Source organism: Chelonia mydas, chromosome 1, assembly GCF_015237465.2.
Source record: "Chelonia mydas isolate rCheMyd1 chromosome 1, rCheMyd1.pri.v2, whole genome shotgun sequence".
NCBI classification, from domain to species: Eukaryota; Metazoa; Chordata; order Testudines; family Cheloniidae; genus Chelonia; species Chelonia mydas.
In genome coordinates, this window is record NC_057849.1 from 348,035,981 (window position 1) to 348,059,168 (window position 23,188).

General features: G+C 50.3%; 1 protein-coding gene across 3 annotated transcripts in view; it reads right to left on the reverse strand.

Moving 5' to 3' along the window:
• Positions 1 to 23,188, reverse strand: part of HCLS1 (hematopoietic cell-specific Lyn substrate 1) — a 49,093-nt gene that overhangs the window by 1,990 nt on the left and 23,915 nt on the right. For 2 of the 3 annotated variants that reach the window (XM_037889520.2, XM_043522107.1), the window contains exons 4-14: positions 19,549 to 19,678; positions 17,949 to 18,059; positions 15,946 to 16,000; positions 15,405 to 15,515; positions 14,142 to 14,252; positions 11,470 to 11,525; positions 5,771 to 5,840; positions 5,291 to 5,445; positions 4,122 to 4,235; positions 2,352 to 2,682; positions 718 to 789 (exon numbers count right to left, since the gene is read on the reverse strand). In XM_037889520.2, the coding sequence (XP_037745448.1) occupies positions 718 to 789; positions 2,352 to 2,682; positions 4,122 to 4,235; positions 5,291 to 5,445; positions 5,771 to 5,840; positions 11,470 to 11,525; positions 14,142 to 14,252; positions 15,405 to 15,515; positions 15,946 to 16,000; positions 17,949 to 18,059; positions 19,549 to 19,678 (1,316 nt within the window). Of the gene's footprint in view, positions 1 to 717; positions 790 to 2,351; positions 2,683 to 4,121; positions 4,238 to 5,290; positions 5,446 to 5,770; positions 5,841 to 11,469; positions 11,526 to 14,141; positions 14,253 to 15,404; positions 15,516 to 15,945; positions 16,001 to 17,948; positions 18,060 to 19,548; positions 19,679 to 23,188 lie in introns of all 3 variants that reach the window. The other variant, XM_043522113.1, reaches the window with a different exon arrangement.

Consider the following 23,188-nt stretch of genomic DNA (forward strand, 5'->3'; position numbering starts at 1 on the left):
CGGTGCTCAGGGCATGGGCAGCGCGTGGAGCCCCCTGACCCCCCCACCCCAGGGGCTGCAGGGACGTGCCGGCCACTTCCGGGAGCGGCATGGGGCCAGGGCAGGCACCGAGCCTGCCTTAGCCCCACTGCACCGCCGATTGGGAGCCGCCCAAAGTAAGCGCTGCCTGGCTGAAGCCTGCACCCCTCATCCCTTCCTGTACCCCAACCCCCTGCCCCAGCCCAGAGCCCACTCCTGCACCCAAACTCCCTCCCAAAACTTGCATCCTGCATCCCCTCCTGCACCCCTATCCCCAGCTCCAGGCTCAGCCCAGAGCCTCCTCCCATATTCCAAACCCCTCAGCCCCAGTCCAGAGCCCACACCCCAACCCCCTGCCCCAGCCCCGTGAAGGTGAGTGAGGGACGGAGGGAGGAGGGATGGAATGAGTGGGGCGGGGCCTCGGAGAAGGGGCAGGGGCAGGGGCGGGGCCTCAGGGCCGGGCAAGAGTATTTGGGATTGTGTGATTTGACGGTTGGCAACCTTCAGTGTAACGTACCCTCATAGCTAGAGTTTGGCTTAGGCCTTGAAGCATGAGGTTAAAATTGCATCGTTATTCAGGCAGAACCTTCAGCCCTTCTCCTTCCCCTGCCTGCCATCCAGGATAACCCCTCCCACATGTTCCCATGCAGGCAGATCACCTCCTTCCCTCTACTCCCCAGGCCAAACAGACAGACTCACCTCCTTGGTAATCGTACAGAGCCACAGCAGAAATCCCAGCATCATCTGCCTCGTACACATTCTCAGATACTCCTGCAGGAAAACACCAGGGGGCAGCTCAGGAGGAGGCAGCCCCAAACCATGCACAGACCCTGCCAGGTTTACAGGGGTGATCTCCCTTCCCCTTCTGAGCCTCAGGCCCCATCATTGGGGAAAGGTCTCATCCCTTCTCAGAGTGGCTGTTGTCTCTGCGGAAAAGGGCCAGACCAGACAGAGCACTCACTGCACCTCTCGGTCCTTAGCCAGGGCACAAGATGGATGCACTGGCTGACACTTACCACAAGGGAGTCAGGCACCCAGCTCTCACTGAGTGGGAGAGAGAAGTGCCTTACAATGCAATGCACAAAAGTCAGCAGGTTAGGCGTGAAGTCAGCTAAGCTAGCCACTCGTAGTGGCCTTGCCCTGCGCCATGCACTGTGTGGTACTCGCTCAAGGGGAGAGTCCTAGTTGCTGCCAAAGAGAGAGGGTCCAGGTGCTTGGCCAAAAGCAGGCTAGGACACAGCCCAGCAGGGCCAAAGAGGTGTAGCCAGACTCTCTTTCACTTGGGCTCCCAGGCCCAGGCAGAGTGCTCAGTGTTCAGCTCTGAGAAGCAGTTTTGTTCGCCACCTCCCACAGCAAGTGTCTATGTGCTCCACTCTGGTGCCTCTCCCGGTGCCCAGAACCTGCTCCATGGGCTGGCAGGATGCAGGGCTCTTCTCAGTTGTTTCCTTCTGTGCAGGTGCAGGGCCAGCACTGGGCACTGTCTCCTGCAGGTGCTGGGAACCGACAAGGTGGGCAGGAAGGTGCTAGTAATTTTGGTTTGTTAAAATGAGCCTCTTCCACTGTATCAAATTGATCTTTTGCCATCTGCAACTAAACAGAACCACCCCACGCCCCATCATCCCTTCTCAGCCCCTGGGACACTGGGTTAAAAGCTAACAGGGGGATTTGGCTGCACACTCCTAGCAGGTATGAAAACCTCAGCCACAGACCAGACAGAATGCCCTGTGAGTCACAAGGGAGCGTGTGCCACTCAGCTCCTCTCACTCAGAATGCCCTGCTGGAAGCCACTCCCTTTAAAACCAGCTGGTATCAACTCTGAAGGCCTCACACCAGGAGGGTGCAGGCTCTAAATCACTTAGACATTTGTAGGTCAACATCAGTTCTTTGAACTGCAGCTGGAAATGAACCAAATCAGCAGAGACTTTGGGGCATGGCTGGAAATCACTCCCTGCAAAACACAGCACTATGCACCAGAGCACACTACACTGTCCCATCCTCGGGCGAGCCCACCCTGGCCCCTCTTGAGCAGGTGAGTCTATTGCTGGCCCAGGACTAATTGCGCTAGTCTCAGAACTTAGAGTAGGGCAGTGCTTTGCTTACCCCCCACCCCCACCCCATCACCATTTCTCCCAACTGGAGGAGCAAAGCAGGCTGCCCCCAGCAAGGCTCCCCACGGTGTCTGGGGAGGACAATCACTGCAGAACAACATGGTGCTGAGTTCCTCTCTGGTGTTTTTATGGCACTACAGTGCCTGCCTGGCCTGGCTCTGAAATGCAGACAGACACCTGCATCCCTAGAGTCATGCCCCAGGAGCTCATTCCCCTGTCACTCACCAGAGCAGGGAATGTTCCTGATGCTGCTGGATGCACTCTCTGGGGGGATCTCCTCATAGTCCTCACTCGTATCGACACCCTCATCGCAGATGGCCTCCGGCTCCCTGGAGGGCTCCAGCAGCTCCTCATAGTCTCTGTCCACGTCAGCACCATCGTTATAGTCTGAGGGCTCTGGTAGCTCCTCATAGTCCCCTTGCAGATCCACGCTGTCGGCATAGATGGCCTCCTCCCCATGCGACTCCTCATGCAGCTTGCTGGAGCCTTCGCCCAGGTCTGAGGGCCGCGGTGGCAGTGCAGGGGGCTGTTCCTCATCCTGTGTGTCTGCCTCTTGCTGTGCAGTGAGGGAAGAATGGGAAACTAACCCATGTCAAGTATAAACTGTAGGGCAGGGACTCGACCTGCATATGTCTGTGCATTGCTCAGTATTAAGGGGTCTGATCCCTGACAGGGGTGCTATGTGCTACCTGCATACTGATGATGCCCATCCCCGGAAGGGCTTTAAAGGAAACTTCCCAATAAGAGATTTAAGCAGCTGCCCAAGAACTGTGCAGAGCCACAGAACTTGAGCTTTACCTGGCAGGTGCCAATCTCACCATTGGCAAAACTGCTGTTTGTAAGCTAGTCCCAAGGGAAGGGAGCTGCTGGAAACTGCAAACCAGCTGAAACCCTGTGGTTTAAAAATGGCTGAGCCAGTTTAAACCAAATGCTGATAAAAAACAACACACACACTTCCCGGCTACAGCAAGGCAACTTGGGGCAAGTGCTGTCAGTATTGCGTGTCTTTTCCAGCGGCTAGACAAGCGATACCATAGCACATTTAAATGGTAACAGGAAACATGCCATGATTACATTCAATATGGGCAGAGATCAGACCCAATCAGCAATAGAGATCTGTCTCACCAAGTGTGTGCGTGTGTCAAGCTCTGAAGAGTGCAGGTGACACACTACATATTACAGCTATAGCATAAAGACTGAGAAATCACCTCTGAGAGAAGATTGGAGGCGAGTGTGTGTGTGTTGAAGTACAGAAGTGTAGATATTATGTTGGAACCTTATATTTAAGTGTAAATAACAGCAACAAAGTGAGAGGTCTGTATGAGGCACACCAGTATAGGTATGGCCTATCAGCTTTTGGTTAAAAGTTATTCATAGCATTCCAAATACTCGTTACAATGTGTTCTGTGGCCATAAAGAGTGGTATGGCTCTCTCTCTTTGAAGCTGCTGGAAGCTATTAACATCTATTTGCCAGGATTTTACACACACTTGTCCTGAGGTTGAACTGACTCTGTGCATGCTTCCTGAAGAGTCCTGAAAAGTCAGCTCTGGCCTGTACTTTAGCAGAGCATTAAGCTGAGGTGCAGAAAGACTTGGCATGCCCTTTATATAACACTGCCGCAGCAGCTCCCTGCCCTGTTACAGAGATGTAGGCACAGTCCAGCACTATCAACATCTGGTAGTATCCAGAGCCACTTAGAACTGGAACCATTCTCCCAGTGTTCCAGGCCTCTCGTGCTGCCCTGTGAAATCTCTTCTGCCCCTCAGCTGTGCTTCAGACCTTTGCCCACTCAGCTGCTGCTCACCCCTCCCCTGAGTCCAGTTCCAGATTTGGTCTGCAGAAGGTGGGAAACGTAAAGTGCCCAGTAGCCATGACCCCCTCCCCACACTGCCCACCCTTCATAGTAACAGCCCTCCCCCTGCCCCCTTGATTCTGACCTACACACTGTCTTTCCCCGGCAGCTGTGGCCCTCAACCAGTGCTGCCCCCTGTACCTGCTGTCCCTGTGGACTAGGCAGCATTGCTGGTTCTTTGCAAACCCTCCTGGGTACCACAGCTGGCGTGGGACCTGGCTTGTTACGGCTCATCTCTTCACCCTCCTGGGTTTCCTTTCAGGAGAGAGATCATCATCACCATTCAGTCTTTTTGCACAGGATCCAGAGTGACTCCCTTTCCTACTCCTGATGGGGCAGTTTACACACAAGCCTCATTCTCCTCCCACTGGAGCCTGTCCCATTTCCCATAAACCCCACTCAGGAGACTAAGGGACCGAATGGCAATGGAGCCATTGCTCGTGTGGGACCTGCAGGAATCAGCCTCAGGAAGGGTCCACAGAGCAGGAGCAGAGGTGCAGGAACTAGGGGTGCTGCTGCAAACCCTGGCTTGAAGTGAAGTGGTTTCCATTATATACAGGATTTACAGCTGGGTTCAATGGGTCTCAGCACCCCTACTATACAAATTGTTCCAGCACCTCTGAGCAGGAATGCTTCTCCTTCAGGAAGGCCCCCCTCATCCATGTGCCAGAAAGGGCCACGGTGTGGGGAAAGGCTGAGACCAGTCCCCAGTGCACACACCGCAGAGGCCCCTGTGGAGGGAAAGGGGGTATCTGGTCACGTAGTGGAGGTTCTTATCATAGAAATGTAGGACTGGAAGGGACCTCAAGGGTCCTGCGCTAAGTCAGGACCAAGTAAACCCTAGACTATCCCTGACAAGTATTTGTCCAACCTGTTTTTAACAACAGGGGTTCCACAACCTCTCTTGCCCCACCTCAGCCCCCACAACCAGGAAGAGGCTGGCACTGTCCCCAAGCCTCAGGCAGTTGTGGAGCAGCACTGCAGGGAATCCAGGACAAATGCTGTCCCGGAGACATTCAGCCCAGGCTCGGGATTTGAACTGTACGTTTCAGGCCTGTCCCGCCCAATTCGGGATGGGTGGTCACCCTGGTGTGTGTCTGCCCTGAGGCAGGCAGATCAGGCACTGGCCTGGAAATCAGGATGCCTGGCTCCAACACTAATTTGCCAAGGGGGCTCAGGCAAGTCTCTGCCCGCCCTGAGAGAGGGGAACAATGCTGCTGGGCCCCCTTCAGCGCACAGCTACCCCAGATCCTGGCCCCACCAGGGGGGACAGGGCAGAACTTGCCGTGGCTGGGCACTGGGCCCCTCACCTGCTCCTGCTGCTTCTGCTGAGCTGCCTGGCGCTCCCGCTGCTCCCGGGCCTGGCGCCTCATGCGTTCCTCCTCCACCCGCTTCCTATTCTCTTCGTCAGCTGACTTGGCCATGCTCTCGAATCGCGACTTCAAGCTTCTGGCTCCACTGGAGGCTGCACAGAGAAATGGCTTTTCAGGAACAGGCAGCCTGGGTCAGCTTGCTGGGACATGCCACCCAACCGGCCTCCCCTGTCTCCACAGGGCAAACCCACTGGGGTCCCCTTCCCTCTTAATGGGCGGCCTCCCCCGCCCAAGGCCAAACCCACTGACCCCATCATCTCCCCCCTCCAGCCTGCAGGCCAAACCCGCACAACCCCGCAGCCACATGCCCGGTGCAGAGTCTCTGGCTGCGGAGGCTGTAGGAACAGCTGTGGAATACAGGCTCTTCCCAGCTGCAGGGCCAGGGCTAGGCACTCTGGTTGTTTCCGAGTGTCTTACCTGCCTCCACAGGTTTGGTCTTCTCATATGAGGAAGTTGGAGCTTCCATCTCATTAAAGCCAGCGGCACTCTGAAAAGGGAAGAGAATGGCACATCCAGCATGCCAGGGAAGAGATGCAGCAGAGCCAGAGTCCCCAGGGCAACAGCCCAGCTGGACACCCATCTGGGTTCTATTCCCAGTTCTGCCACTGGCCTGCTGTGTGACGCTGGGCGAGACACTCTGTGCCTCGGTTTCCCCACTCTACAGGTAAGGATAACACCTGGGGAGCTTGGGAGCCAGGAGGAGAGTCTTAGCTCTTCCACTGACTATTAATATTGTTAATTTCTGTTGCTAATTCTTTGCACTTTGCAACCTGGCCACAATAATGGAATGCTGACATAGGCAGCAGAAAATAGGGAAATAACGGGTAAAAATACAATTAATGCTATTCAACATGGTTTTGTAGAAAATAGGTCTTGTCAAACCAAGCTGGTTGTCACAGGGTAGCATGTGAAGCACCATCCAGCAGCAGGCCATGGCAGACCAACATGTGTGCCTCAGTTTCCCTCTTTCAAAATTCCCGGTAATGCCATACAAGCTTTCTTGCCTCAATTCTCCTCCTCTTTGGCACCAGTTTATTACAAAAACATAGTGGAAGATAGACCATAACAAAAACCCCCAAATTCTATGCACATAGTCCTTAACATCTAATCTTTCAACACACCACATACCCATGTGGCATCTTCCACCAAACCTGGGCTCTTCTTCAGTCCTCTCCTTCCTTCTGCCAGGTAAACTGCCCAGCAATTCCAGCTAGAGTGCAAATCCTCTCTTCCCAGAAGGCAAGCCCATGCACTGTTCCCCTGGCTTCAGCTCTTCAGCATGGCGACATCAGTCCTTCTGCAGCTCCCTTGCCTTCAGCCCTCTCCCTTAGTTTCAGCTCGTGGCTTAGAAATCAGTAGTCTACTCCCTCTGCTGCTCTGTGGCCTTCAGCCCTCTCCAGCCCTCTGGTCGAGGCTCTCTGACTTGGGAAGGTCAGCTGGCAAACCCCTCTTGCTGCTCTCCTGCTTCAGCCTTCCCCCAGGCATCAGCTACAGCTTCCTTTGGGGGCCTCCTCCAGTCCCCTGGTAGCTCTCAACTGCCCTTGCCAGACTGAACTCCAGCAGCTTTCACCTAAGCCTCTGCCTCACAAACTCTCAGACCATTCTGTCCATTTATATGGCCCAGATGCCTTCCTTTAAGCTCGGTTGGGGGTCAGCTGACAAGTCACAGGTGTACTGCCCTCTTCCTTCTTAAATGTCCTGTGCCATGCTGTGAAATTGATACTCTTTCAAGAGAGTACCTGCCTGCTTGATAAAGGTAACTGTGCTGATGTAATAGACTCCTGTAAGGCATTAGATTTAGTTCTGCACAGTACTCTGCTTAAAAAATAGCATTGTATAAAAATCAATATGACATCTATCAAATGGATTAAAAACTGGTTAACTGATAGCACTCCTAACAATTGTAAATGGGGAATCGTCAATGAATAGGGATATTTCTTATGGGATAAGAGGAAACGTTCTCTCATGGATCGGTAACTGGTTAAAAAATAGGAAACAAAGGGTAGGAAAAAATGGTCAGTTTTCAGAATGGAGAGAGGTAAATAGTGGTGTCCCCCAGGAGTCTGTACTGGGACCAGTCCTATTCAACAAATTCATGAATGATCTGGAAAAAGGGGTAAACAGTGAGGTGGCAAAATTTGCAGATGATAAAAAACTACTCTAGATAGTTAAGTCCCAGGCAGACTGCGAAGAGCTACAAAAGGATCCCTCAGAACTGGGTAACTGGGCAACAAAATGGCAGATGAAGTTCAAATTTGATAAATGCAAAGTAATGCACATGGTAAAACATAATCCCAACTATACATATAAAATGATGGGGTAAAAATTAGCTGTTACCACTCAAGAAAGAGAACTTGGAGTCATTGTGGATAGTTCTCTGAAAACATCCACTCAATGTGCAGCAGCAGTCATAAAGCGAACAGAACGTTGGGAATCATTAAGCAAGGGACTGATAATAAGACAGAAAATATCACATTGCCTCTATTTAAATCCATGGGACGCCCACATCTTGAATACTGAGTGCAGATGTGGTCACCCCATCTCAAAAAGATATATTGGAATTGGAAAAGGTTCAGAAAAGGGCAACAAAAATTATTAGGGGTATGGAAAGGCTTCCATATGAGGAGAGATTAATAAGACTGGGACTTTTCATCTTGGAAAAGAGGTGACTAAGGGGGTATATGATTGAGATCTATAAAATAATGATGGTGTGGAGAAAGTAAATAATGAAGTTTCAGAGTAGCAGCCGTGTTAGTCTGTATTCGCAAAAAGAAAAGGAGTACTTGTGGCACCTTAGAGACTAACCAATTTATTTGAGCATAAGCTGTAGCTCACGAAAGGAGGTAAAACATAATCCCAAAGGAGGACAGGTCATTGACACAAAGTGATCTGTATATTCCCACACATTTGGGAAGACTTCTCAAACAGCCCCCCACACCAGTGATTGCCTGCATTCTCCAAGGTTAGTACATTCACTCTACAAGATGTCCTGGATGCCAAACAGGAGGCATGACCAGAGAATCCTATTCCTGGCCTGTGAAAGAGAGTCATGGACTGGTGCCACTCCTGACCAAAATGGCTAGCACCTCATTCAGGGAAGGAATCATCTCTTCTCCCTTCAAATTCACAATAGGGAAAGTGACACTGAAAAAGCCAACCCTGGAAACATTGGTTCTAACCTCCCACTTCTGAGTAAACTCATAGACAGGGTAGGCGAACACTTAATTCAAGATCATCTAATTGATGTTAATATCCTAAACCTGGCATCATTTGGATTAAGGCCCGGACATGGGACTGAAACCATTTTAGTGGCATGGATGGCACTCTCCTGATATCAATGGACAGAGGGCAGTCAGTCATCCATTCTCATCCTCCTGGAACTCACTGCAGCATTTAGTACTGTCTACCATGAGAGTCATGGATTCATATTTCCTAGATTCCAAAGCCAGAAGGGACCATTGTGATCATCTAAGCTGACCTCCTGTAGAACACAAGCCAGAGACCTGCCCTGAAATAATTCCTACAGCATGGGTTTTAGACAAACATCCAATCTTGATTTAAAAGTTGTCAGTGATGGAGAATCCACCATGATCTTTGTAAATTGTTCCACTGGTTATTGCCCTCACTGTTAAAAGTGTGCACCTTATTTCCAGTCTGATCCTGCAATCTCACCTAAGAGAGGTGACTCAGTTCCAGGGAAATGCACTAAAATGGTCACTTCCTGGAGGGATTCATCCAATGAGTGGTGATGGGAAACTGCACCTCTGCCACCAGACTCCTCAACTGTGGAGTCCCACAAGGATCAGTTCTCGGTCCAGTCCAATTTAATGTCAACATGCATAGCTTAGGAGGCTCTTTGATTCCTCACTGACACTGAGCTCTCACAAAACAAACCATTTCTAGTTGGCTAGAAGACTTCATCCCATCCTGGTGGCCTGGATTATGCACACCTTTGTCAACTCTTTTCTGGACTACAGTAGTGCAGTATACCTGGGTATGAAGCCATCAGCATTTAGGAAACTCCAGCTGGCACAGAATGCTGCCATGTATCTCCGCAGCAACATAGGCTAACATGAGAGCATCCAACCTGCTCTCCACTCCTGACACTGGCTCGCTATAGAATATCACATCAAATTCAAGGTCTCAATTCTTATCTTCAGGGTGCTCGGAGGCCTAGTCCCAGCATATCTAAAAGAGCCTAAACTCCAGGGATGTAGACCATGGTCAATAAGTCCCCTACTCTGCACAGCAGAGCTGGCTACACCTCGTGCAAGGCCATTTCTATAGGAGACCGTGCTTTCTCAGAGGACAGTCCCAGACTGTCAAACAAAGGAACTAAGGACCACCCCAAATCTCACCACCATTGCTCTGCTCCAAGTGCCAGGCACACTTCTGAAACCTGCCTTCTCTAACATGCACAGAGCAAAATGCGCATAAAATACCCCCCAAACAATGAAAACCATACCAAAACAAAACACTCCACTGCACACAAAATTCTCCCCCGGGGGAGAGGGAGAGAGAAAGAACAAATCACATGTGACAACTCTTAGTCACATCCGTCAATGAATGACGGGAAGGTACTCAAATACTGCAGTTTGAGTGCAATATGAGAACCTGCATAGAACAGAATCTAGATCGCTTATCCTTGTGGGTAAAATCATACCAAAATCAACACTTTCCCCTGCATACGCTGCACCTATAGGACCCTAACATTCCATTTCCTTTTGTGCCAGCACCACATCTGTTCACAGGTGCAGTACTGGAGACAGGGGTGAAAGTAACAAAGGATTTACCCATACTCCGGACTCCTGAGCAGGGGTGTGTGGCCTTGACTGGAAGAGGCGGGGCCTCAACCGGAAGAGGTGGGGCCTTTAAATGCCCAGGCCCTTTAAATCAAGATTTAAAGGCCCGGGGGCTCCCAGGCTCCAGCCACCGCTACCGCAGCGGAGCTCTCGGCCCTTTAAATCACCGCCAGAGCCCTGCCGCCGCTACCCTGGAGCTCCGGCAGCGGGGCTCAGGCGATGTTTTAAAGGGCCTGCAGCTCCTGCCGCTGCGGGGAGCCCGAGGCCCTTTAAAGCGCCAGCCTGGGGAAGCTGGTCCGGTCCGGCACAGATTACTGGCTCTTGCCGTACGCCGTACCACACTGGACCAGCTTACTTTCACCTCTGACTGGAGATGAGGCAGGTAGCTACAAAGGTAATTTCCAACAGAGCCATGGCCTTAGCGCATGCTCACCACTGTTATTGACCTTGAAGCTCATTTCCCAGCATGTGCCTGCTCAGTGCAGCTTCCCTTGCCATTGCACCTTCTGAACTCAGAAAATACCCAACCCAACCAACCGTGACTGCACAGCGCAGGATCCCAAAAGACTTGTAACTCAGCCAGACCCAAACCAATGGGCAGTGGAACACACTCAGACCATTCTCGTAACTCGGATCCTGCCATGGCCAAAATGTGGGGTGCACTGCGCCAAGACGACCAGCACGAGGGCCACACAAACACTGATGAAGAAGATGGAAAATGGTGCAGGAATCCTTCTTGTTGATAGAAATGACACTTTGTAACCCCAGGCTTGCGATTCTTTATTTCTGATGTAAATAATTAACAATAAAAAAGTGTGTGAGAGAGACAGAAGGGAAATGACACCAAATCTGCATGCAAAGCAGTTTTGGGACCACAGTGAGTGAGGTCCTTCAGAATGAAGAACTTACGAGAGGAATGACCCTTCCCCGCCAGATTCCTACTGTAGCCCCATTCACTGCAGAGCGGTTCAGAAAAACCTTTTTGTCATGGGAAGGGCATCTGCTGCTCACTCACAAATCACTGACCTGGATCTGCTCAAACTCGCGCAGTGAAATGGGAGAATTCAGCCCAAGAGGAGAGCAATTCAGAAAGGACTTAAAATGGAAATACCACATGGTCCCCCACTTTCCATCTCTCTCCCCCCACGCTTCACCACACCAGGCCCTACCCTTCCACCACCAGAGCTAAATAACTGCATGGGGGAAAGGCTGCGTGAGAAGAGGCGCAGCGGGTGCCACTCCCCTTTGTAGAGGAGCAAGGTTTGGGGGTTCTGGGGGCATAACTGCGAACTATGCTGAGCACAGCAGGCTTACCTTATCCACTCTGTCCTCCTGAACGCCGTACCGACCTCCAAAGCCCTTGGCATAGTCTACAACACACAAAGGGTTCGGTCTGCCCTCAGCTATCGGTGGAAGGTCCCATAGACTTCACTGGGAGATGCCCCATGCAGCCGGGGAAGGATTGGGCCCAAACACATCAGGGAGGATTTTGTCCCATTCCAGCAACCCATGAACAAACAAGAACTGCCAGAGCAGCCCAACAAATCTATTTGTACTTCAGAACTAGCCCACTCAGTCAGGCACCAAAGCTGGATGCTCCTGGAGAAGGCATGAAATCCCCATTACACAGCAAACCCACATCGTGCACCCAGCACCCAATGGGCAATACTCCAGCAGGGGGAAACATCCTCCTGACTCCCCATCTGGTGCCCTGAGGCAGGTGTGACATTGCACTCTTTATGATTTTATAAAAATATCCTAATGAGTGTGAATATAATGTAACTGGAATATGCTTCATGCAAAATGTCTCTTGTAAGGTATCATTACAAAGCTTATAATCTACTGAGTGTAATCATCCTATGTGTATAAATGTATCACTCTTGTATCTGAAACTAGAAATATGAAATATAACTCTGAGGTCCGACTGTAGTTATGCAAAGTGTGGGCCATTAATGGTGGTTTGGAATCTTAATGGCTCCCATTAACCAGGACAATTGTCTGTAGATGGCTCTGTTTTACTTGTAAGTCTTCCTGTATACCTGTGTGCTGGCAAGTGAGTAATGAAATCTTACAGTGACATGTGATCATGTCACCTGAACTGGAATCCATCTTTAACCTGGTGCTTTTCCACTGAGAAGGAGGGGTGGGAGACCAGAAGGACAAAGGATTCCCGCCTTATGCAAAGGATATACAAGTGGGTGGAACAGAACAAAGGAGACGGCCATCATGAGAAATCCCCTAGCTACCACCTGAGCTGGAACAAGGGCTGTACCAGGGGAAAGGATTTTGCCCAGACTAGGAAGGCATCCAGTCTGTGAAAGAAACTTATTGATACATCTCTGAGGGTGAGATTTTATCTGTATTCAGTTTTAATACTGTACTAGACTTAGACTTGTGTGTTTTATTTTATTTTGCTTGGTAATTCACTTTGTTCTGTCGGTTACTACTTGGAACCACTTAAATCCTACTTTCTGTATTTAATAAAATCACTTTTTACTTATTAATTAACCCAGCGTATGGGGTTAATACCTGGGGGCAGGGGGCAAACAGCTGTGCATATCTCTATGTGAGTGTTATCGAGGGTGAACAATTTATGAGTTTACCCTCTATAAGCTTTATACAGAGTAAAACAGATTTATTTAGGGTTTGGACCCCATTGGGAGTTGAGCATCTAAGTGTTAAAGGCAGGAACACTTCTTAAGTTGCTTTCAGCTAAGTCTGCAGCTTTGGGGCACGTTGTTCAGACCCTGGGTCTGTGTTGGGGCAGACTGGCGTGTCTGGCTCAGCAAGACAGGGTGCTCAAGTCTCAAGCTGGCAGGGAAAGCAGGGGCAGAAGTAGTCTTGGCACATCAGGTGGCAGTCCCAAGGGGGTTTCTGTGATGAAACCCATCACAGCAAGGGCTTCAGAACCCTAGTCATTTCATCTCAGCCAGAGGCCTGGGAGATGCTTTGACTGGAGCTGGGAAAACACTGGAAAAAGCCTCCACAAATAGTCCCTGGAATCACTGCCTGATTGTGCCCCACCCAGTGTCTGCTCCCTGCGTGCCACAGGAACGTGCCGCACACTGGGAATTTTAGTCAACACCTCAGAATAGCTCTGCACAGCCAATTTCAGATTCATAGCCAAGTATCTGCTCTGGAATCCTGACTGTAACACATTTCTCCAAACAGGAACCAAAACAGACCATGGACCCTTTATGCCCATTCAATGTAGCACGAATTTAAAATGCCAAGTATAAAATTAAAGGGTGTTATTGCAGGGTCTGCATTTGTTTATGAACAATCGTCGCAATGGCAGCAGGTGCTCCAGTGGCATCTTTGTTGCTAGGGGGACCAATGCTGAGTGCTCGCCATGAAGGTTATTTGCTGCCACCGACCTACTGACTGGCCAGTGGCACATCAGCAATAGCAGCCATCCTGGGGAAGGTGGCAGTTGGCCACTGGGGAGATGTCCAAGCCCCAGGGCTTGGGGGTTGTTCTTCAGAATAGATTCCTCAAGAATGAATTCTACATCTGTGCAATGTGGCATTAATCCAGGTGCCCTCCCTCTAGCCCATCCCCCACTGATCGGGGTACCCTCCCAATAGCCCACTGAGCTGGGCACCCCCCCATTGGCCACCCCCTATGGAGGCAGGCACCCCCCACCTCCACTCTTCATTGCTGTAGGTGAGCACTTCCCGTGCTCTGTCCTCCAACACACATTGATCCAGGTACCCCAGCCTCCCAGTCCTTGTTCGGCTGCTGCCCTGCCCGTGCCCTATTCCCTGACCCCCACTGCTCCAGGAGTCTGAACCCCCACAATGCCCTGCTTTTTGTGTTTCAATTCTCAGCGTTCCCCCACCTGTATCACAGTGCAGTGCGGTGAGCCCCTGAGATTTAGCTGGGCCAAATGCACCATAGTTTGGCCCAAACGAATATGCCCCCCCCCAACTCCCAACTGGCCGCAAATGAATATGCCCCCACCCCCAACTCGCCGCAGCACACACCTGTCTGGGACTCATGACGCTTCAACTCTTCCTGGTGCTCCCAGCCAAGGGCACATTTGTCCTGACGGTCCTTCTGCACCCCAAACTTCCCACCAAAGCCCACGGCATAGTCTGCAGTCACAGGGGAAGCCAAAGCACGGGGGGGGGGAACAGTAACAGAGAGACAAACATAGACGGTCCATTAATTCAGGCTCACATAACTCTAATGAAGGCAGCTCCAGTCCCTGGGTCAGCGGCTGGTGGGGGGGTTGAGGTAAGGCTAATGGGATGCTGGCAGGGGTGGGGATGGAGAAGCTCACAGGGGGCTTATGGGAGGGTGGAGCAGGGCTCAAGTGGGCCAATCTAACTGATTTTTTCCTCATTGCCTTGTTAAAGTGGGCAAAATAAAAGCCGTTTCCAGCTCACCGCGCCCCTCACCTGGGGTATGTGTAGAGAGTAGGCTGGTGTACTGAAGGCTGGACTGTCCCTTCAGACACTGTTCCCTCATCAACAGCCCAGCTAGGGTGACCAGGTGTCCTGATTTTATAGGAACAGTCCCGATATTTGGGGCTTTGTCTTACATAGGCGCCTATTACCCCCAACCCCATCCCGATTTTTCACACTTGCTATCTGGTCACCCTAAGCCTAGCCCTGCTCCAGAGAGACACCCCCCACCACCCGGCCTTTTGTCGGATGAGAGAGGCATTCACACCGCACACACATGGTGCTCCCTCATTTACCTGCCTCCCTGTCGGGTTCCTGGGGCAAGAGGGAATTTGGTCTCCATCTTCATTCAGTCCTGAGCTCCCCACACAGGGGTCCTAGTCCAGAATTCCAGAGCCATGGGACACAGACACAGCCTGCTATCCACCACTGCTTCAGCCCTTCCTTGCTGACAGAGAGGGAACTCGCTCCCTCCACATCACTCAGTGCCACCTCCCATGCCTCCGCTCCGCAATGAGGCCAGCCTCACCTGCCTGCTTACCCGCTCCCCCCATTAGCTGCCGGCTGCGCTGCCTGGGCCTGGAATATCCTAACCTGGCCCGTGAGGCAGCCAAACCCCTCCACAGGGCCCATTCTGCCACGGTGCCTGCTGGAAGTGGCGGGTCCTGGCTTGTCTCAGCGTGGGGCTCCCCAGAAATGTGCTGGGCTTCTCAGAGTTACACTGCTGTGGGCAGTGCCCCCTCAAGTACTCCTGGCCCCTTCCTGCCCATGTTTCACTTCGTGTGGGAAAGGCCAGACAAAGGCTGGGCACTCGAAAACAATGGACTCCACAGGCCTGACCTTTCTGCGACTCGTGCTTCTCTGTCTGACTCTTGTAGTCGAACCCCACGGCTGCTTTGTCCAGCTTGTCCTTCTCCACCCCATAGCGGCCACCGAACCCCTTGGCATAATCTGGAGAAGAGCACACAAGCAGAGATAATTGCTGCCCTCCAATCCACTGCAGAGGGTAGGTGGACACAGGGAGGGGCAGGAGAAATGCAAGAAGAGAGAGAGGGCAGCGGTGGGGGTGAAGGGATGAGGCTAGGAGGAAGTGGAAGAGGAGGGAGGATGGGGTCCAGGAGCAGCAGAAGGGGGCAGGGGGGAGGCGCGAACAGGTTGTGGTGGGGGAGGGAGTGAGGGGCTGGCAGAGTACAGGGGAGCGCTGTGGCAGAGGGTGGGCTGGGAGGGGAGGTGGTGAGGGAGAATGAGGAAGGGAGAGGCAGTGGGGAGGGGAGGGAAGGAGTGGTAGAGAGGATGGGGTGAGTCAGGACGTGGCAAGGGGAGCAATAGCAGATGGGGTGGTGGGAGTGTCATGGGAGGTGAACACTACCACTGAACTTGCCTTTCTGGGATGAGTGCTTCTCCACCTCACCCTTGTACTCAAACCCAAGCGCTGACTGTAGAAGGAAGGAGAAGAGCATCAGCTGGTTCCTTGGGACGGGGTTCCCAGTGAGAGCCAGGGACTGGCCCCTTCACCCTCCGCCTTCCCAGCTGGGCAGCTGCCTTTGTGACCAGAGACCCTTCCACCTCGGGGTCACAGGCTTCAAGCCAGCCCACCTTAACATACGTAGGCTTCTTGCTCTGCCCTCTCCATCAAGCCCTGCCCACTCTGTGCCACCCCATCCATTCTTGTCCCCCCTTGTGCCACCAGCCCCTGTCTTGACCTCTGGTTTGTCTGCGTCACTCACAGCTGTCTCCGCCTGTCTGTCCGTGGCTGCCCCAGGATGGCACCCTCGCTCTGAGGCCCTCCACAAGAAGACCCCTTCATCCCCACCCCCCACGCCCACTGCCACACCACTCTGTAAGGCTGTTGGGTCTCCTCAGGCACCGCCCTGCTCAGCAGCCATGACACCAGTAGAAGCCCCGGCAGGGGCAGCAGCGCTGACTGAGACATAACCAGGGGATTCGAGCTCTCCCTAGCTGGTCACGATGGGCTGCCCGCTGATCAGGGCAGCACCAGGGCTCCCTGTGCGCAGAGACGCCTCACACAGCACTGCCTGGGAGGTCACCAGCTCTGCCCCGGGGTGGGGGTGGGGGCTTCACATCACAGAGCCCTTCCCCTTGCTCATCCTCCGCTGAGATGCCAAGATGACAGTTTTCAGAGTAGCAGCCGTGTTAGTCCGTATTCGCAAAAAGAAAAGGAGTACTTGTGGCACCTCAGAGACTAACCAATTTATTTGAGCATAAGCTTTCATGAGCTACAGCTCACTTCATCAGATGTGTTCCCCTCTCATCAGCTGCTCCCACCCCACAGCCACTGCTCCCCTGCCCCCCCGCCAAAGGTCAGTGGCTGAGCTTAGTGACCAGGGCTGCCCCATTCTGTGATGCCAGTTACACACGCTGCACAAATCAGGTATCCAGCCAGACGGGGGCAGCATGACACATGCTAGGTGCAGAGCTGCCAAGTTTTGTGTAGCTCCATGGGTGACAGTTTATGCAAATGAATTAGCTGGTTTGCATAATTGAAAAAAATTGCAGATAGCCATAAATATGAGTTTGGAAACCACTGTGTGGATTTAGTGAAAAGTGTCAGTTTGACACCCGATATGCGAGCAGGGCTCCCCAGTGAGAAGGAGCAGGGTGCTCAGGCAGGGCCCGGTTCCTGGCACCCTTCAGAAGAGAAGGCAATTGCATTGTGCCAGAGGAGTGAGTTGTCAGTGGTGGTTCCGAGGCACACAAAGCATGCAGCAATCCTGGGCCCAGACCATTGCATGCCTTGAAAATAAAGGCTGAGACCTTCAATTTACTGCTGCGGCAAGAGCAGGGCACCGGCTGCGTGTTCTCACTGTGCCCTGCACCAGAGCCGGACTATTCTTTTAATCCCTCTCCCATTCTGCCCCACAATCCCCACTCCCACCTGCATTGTTTCTTGCACTTTTATCCAACTCCCACCTGCAAAAACCTTAGATCCCGCAAATCCGGCAAGAGAGAGATATTCCCAAATAAAAAAAGGTTACACACACACGCGCACACACACACACAATTCAGACACAATTTTTACCACCAAAAGAATAAAACAAATCTTGCTTAAACCATGTAAAAATACTTTAACTCCTATTATAATAGACATCAAATCTCTTTCTATCCCTCGGTTAAATTTAATTATTGAAACCTTTATTTTTTTAAAAAAAAGAAAAACTTCCTCTCCATTGCTGAAATTCTATTTATGACAAACTGACGAGAGATTTAGTGTTTTCCAGCAAACTACCTCAGTTTGGTGTTTTTGCCCACCCAATCCTGCCTGCAACAAAGTACATTTTACCCACTCCTGTGATTATGGCAGCGGGTCCTGTGGGATTCCTGACCCGCTGCAGGGCTCTAACCTGTACCACCGCGGCCACCTACCTTGTCGGCTCGGTCCCTCTGGACTCCATATTTCCCCCCAAAGCCTTTAGCTGCATCTGTCTGAGAGGAATGCTTCTCAACATCGGCTATGTACTCGTGGCCCAGTGCACTCTAGGAAACCAAAAAGAATAGTGGCAGGCACCACCACTGTTCCTATCCAACAGAGAGGACAGACACACTGACAGAGTCAGTCACCACTTAATTCTGGTCTAGCAGTCAGGACAGACACACGGGCAGAGGCACAAACAGAACATACTGCACTGCCATTTAGTCCCACTGACTAACACACCCTGCTTGAGCCCAGGCCCTGCTCTGAGAGACACTTGGCTGAGCTCTTGGGCAGCATCCCCGGAGCCATTCCCACATAGTGCTCATGACCTGATTACATTCGATATGGGCAAAAAGAGGACTGTCCCACCCAGCAGTACATACACTTGGTGCTTCAAAAGGGCTAATTTCCCAATGGTGAGGAAACTGGTTGGAGGTACAGAAAAAGAGCTACACAAATTATTCAAGCGCTGGAGAGAATGTGGTACAGTCAGAACCTTAAAGGGGCGGGGGGGTGGAATTTGATAGCTTCTTTCAACTACCTGAAAGGGGGTTCCAAAGAGGATGGATCTAGACTGTTCTCAGTGGTAGCAGAGGACAGAACAAGGAGTAATGGTCTCAAGTTGCAGTGGGGGAGGTTTAGGTTGGATGTTAGGAAAAACTTTTTCACTAGGAGGGTGGTGAAACACAGGAATGCGTTACCTAGGGAGGTGGTGGAATCTCCTTCCTTAGAAGTTTTTAAGGTCAGGCTTGACAAAGCCCTGGCTGGGATGATTTAATTGGGGATCGGTCCTGCTTTGAGCAGGGGGTTGGACTAGATGACCTCCTGAGGTCCCTTCCAACCCTGATATTCTATGATTCTATGATTAAAGAGCCCAATCTTTCTGGCTTATCCAAAAGATCAAGACTTGATAACAGTAAATAAGTACCTTCACAGGGAGAAAACCCCAGGTGCTAAAGGGATTTTTAACCTAGCAGAGAAATGAAGAAGAACAAGAACAAGTGACTGGAAGCTGAAGCCAGACAAGTGCAAATGAGAAATAAAGCATAAATTAATAGCGAGCGAGATTAACCACTGGAATAAACTACCAAGGGTTTCTCCGTCTCTTGATGTTTAAAATCAAAACCAGATGCTGTGAGCCCACCTGCATCAGCACGTTCAATTCTGGGACCCTGAAGGGTATGTAACTAGGAGGAATGGGACAGATTTAAGAAACGGGATGTTTGTGATAATTAATCAGGAAATATTCCGTCAGGGAGATGGATTTGGCTGGGAATCATCCCATCAGGAGAAAGGTTGGGGGCCCCATCACGTGGGACATTTAAAGTTAGACAGACAAAGCTCTACTAACAGTTCATTAGGAATAATCCTGCTCTGGTCCATGGGGAGGGAGATGGGTGGGACTGCACAGACCTATTCCACTTCTAACGTCTGTAAATCTCTGCTCCTGCTCTTTCCCTGCCGGGGAACAGTCACTCAGACAGACCCATCCCTCCACTGCTGGGACAGGGAACTCTCTGCAGAGCACAGACAAGCCACAGCAGCTTTTACCTTATCCATTCGGTCCTGCTCTGTTCCAAATTTGCCCCCGTAGCCATAAGAGGACTTGGGCCCAGTCTCCAGCTCCTTCTTCTTGATGACTTCATGTTCCTCAGACACCTTGCTCCTTAGCTGGTGGATGCTGGGAAGAAATAGAGGGTCAGGGCAAATCACTACAAAACCCTCAGACTTGGTCCAACCCAACAGTTGTTACACTCCATTACAGACTGGAGCATGCTGCAGTGCAGACTGTATCATGATCAGTGGAACCTGAGTCAGAGGGCCCATTTTCCCTGGAGGGATTGTTATTAACAGGACACCAGTGGAACAGGGAATGTGAGAAGTTAGGCTGGAAGCAACTCAGCCACAAGGTTTAATAAATCCAATTGTTCAACATAATCTACATCCAGCCTCACTCTTTGCAAATGAAACACAGACCAGGCCTATGGCATTGCCTCTTCAGACCCATCAGCGCACTTCACAGCCAGGGGCCACATCATGTGCCCAAGGCTCGGGCGCTCCCCCGTGAGGCAGATCTGAACTCTGCAGCCTCAGCGCAGCAACCTCATGTAATGAAGCTCTGGAGATTTGGATGTGAAAATGAACAGTCCATTCAGCATGGTGCTCCCTTCCTCTTGTGCACTATTACATTATTTACACTTTCCCTACATATTCCATTTTCTTCATGTAGCAGATTTTTGCACTGACAATGTAGGGCAGCGCTGAAGAAGTAATTGGGGAAGCTGGTGGTTGGTGCAGCTAGGGTGACCGGACAGCAAGTGTGAAAAATTAGGATGGGGCTGGAAGGTAATAGAAGCCTATATAAGAAAAAGATCCCAAAATCGGGACTGTCCCTATAAAATCGGGATATCTGGTCACCCTAGGTGCAGCCAGTTATGAGGGAAGTGGGGATTGGAACCAGGAAGGAGCAGGAGACATTCTGGGAAGTGAGGTAAGCACATTCACTGATCACTCTGTTGCCATGGTCAGCAGCAGGGAAGTAGTTTCAGAGTTAACACCCCATTGGTAGGACGGGTTTCAGAGTAACAGCCGTGTTAGTCTGTGTTCGCAAAAAGAAAAGGAGTACTTGTGGCACCCTAGAGACTAACCAATTTATTTGAGCATAAGCTTTCGTGAGCTACAGCTCACTTCATCGGATGCATACTGTGGAAACTGCAGAAGACATTATATACACAGAGACCATGAAACAATACCTTCTCCCACCCCACTCTCCTGCTGGTAATAGCTTATCTAAAGTGATCACTCTCCTTACAATGTGTATGATAATCAAGTTGGGCCATTTCCAGCACAAATCCAGGTTTTCTCACCCCCCCGCCCCCACAAAACACACACACACAAACCCACACAGAGTAACAGCCGTGTTAGAAAGTGTTGGATTGGAATTCATTTGCAAATTGGATACAATTAACTTAGGCTTGAATAGAGACTGGGAGTGGCTAAGTCATTATGCAAGGTAACCTATTTCCCCTTGTTTTTTCCTACCCCCCCCCCCCCCCCGCCAGACGTTCTTGTTAAACCCTGGATTTGTGCTGGAAATGGCCCACCTTGATTATCATACACATTGTAAGGAGAGTGGTCACTTTAGATGGGCTATTACCAGCAGGAGAGTGGGTTTGGGGGGGGGGGGGGGGGGGCGGGGGGGTGAGAAACCTGGATTTGTGCTGGAAATGGCCCAACTTGATTATCATACACATTGTAAGGAGAGTGATCACTTTAGATAAGCTATTACCAGCAGGAGAGTGGGGTGGGGGGAGGTATTTTTTCATGCTTTGTGTGTATAAAAAGATCTTCTACACTTTCCACTGAATGCATCTGATGAAGTGAGCTGTAGCTCACGAAAGCTGATGCTCAAATAAATTGGTTACTCTCTAAGGTGCCACAAGTACTCCTTTTCTTATTGGTAGGACGGGGGGCAGTTCTTGTAATGGAATGCTAAACTGTATTATACTGTTCAGCCACTAGGTGGCACTATGCATAAAACACCTTATTTAAATGAACCTCAACCATACTTGGCAGAGCATTAAAGGATCTTATGCTGAACAGAGCTAGGGTGTATAAGCTCTGTAACCAGTCCATATCTAGCACAGGGACATGACATGGTGTCAGCAGTAAACTACAAACAAAAATAGAAGTACCAAAGCAACAAAGAATCCACATGCCCCTCTTCAATGACATGGAGAACTTCAGCTTTGACAAACCTTCAGAATGGACAGACTAGAAACAAGATTTTGCAAGATTTCACTTTGCTGCTAAGCTTCACAAGTTATCTTCTTTAATTTATGCTCTGGGGAAACAAACAGAACGTATCTTTAAATCCTTTGACTTTACTGAAGACAGTCACAAGGATGACTATTAAAGGGTTCTGGCTATGTTTGAAGCATACTTTATACCTCAGAGAAATGTGTTTTTATGAAAGAGCAAGTTTTCACCAGAGAATTCAAGAACCAGGGGAAAATGTAGAATGTTTTACAAGAGTTCTGCATACATTGGCTGAAAACTACAGTTTTGGGGAACGCAAAATATGAAAATATCAAGAACAGATTGGTTATGGGGATAACAGATAAAACCTTTCACAGCAGCTACAGCTTAAGAGAGTTTTAATCCTAGCCATAGCTATACATAGAGCAAAGGTTACAAGTCATTATCATAAAACCTCTGTGGCAAGGAGAGAGAATTCCTAGGCTAAGAGGGACAAATTCCAGCCTACATGCACAAGGTGTGGAAAAAATCATATCCCAAGAGCTGATCCATATCCAGCCAGAGGCACGTGGTGTAATAAATGCAGGAAATACCCTGCACTAAGGAAGTCAGGGAGTTGACTCAAACTACAGACAATCAAGCACTATTCTTTCTTGGATACGTCACTTCTGAGGACACAGAGCCTGTCTGGAGAGTAAAACTGAATATTCATGGCAAGACTATTGACTTAGGAGCTGATGTCACAGTCATCTGAGAAGGGACTTACAGTCACCTTCAGCCTCTCCCAGAGCTAAAGTCACCTGACACAGCTCTGACTAGCCCTGGAGATATTCTGAACTTGGGCCAGTTCACCATAGAAACAACTTTCAAAGACAACAGCTTTGCATTCAGGGTGTATGTGATTAAAGGACCACTGACCATCAGCCTTCCCAGCTGCAGCGTAGCAGCCATGATGGGCCTAGTGAGAAATGTGGAAGAAATAGATGGAATATTGGGTCATATTGGACTTTGAAAGGAGATCCAATATAAATCACTTTAAGAAACAATGCTGAACCATATAGTGTACATACACCTCGTAGGATTCCTACCCCTTAAAGTGGAAACTGAATTAAACAGAATGAAGTGGATTGGCATAATCAAGAAAATCTCTGAGCCAACAGCATGGTGTGCCCCAATGGTACCATTTATAAAGCAAAATGGAAAAATACAGATACGTTTGGATCTTAAAAGCCTCAATGAAGGAGCTGTGAGAGAACAATATATCCTCTCAGCATTGGATGACTTCCTTCCCAAAATGAAAGGAGCTACAGTATTCTGCAAGCTGGATGCCTCGAGATTCCAGCAGATTCCTTTATCCAAAGAAATAAACTACATTTATCAGACCCTTTGAGAGATTTTGCTTTCGAAGATTACCAGTGCACCTTTAATTTTC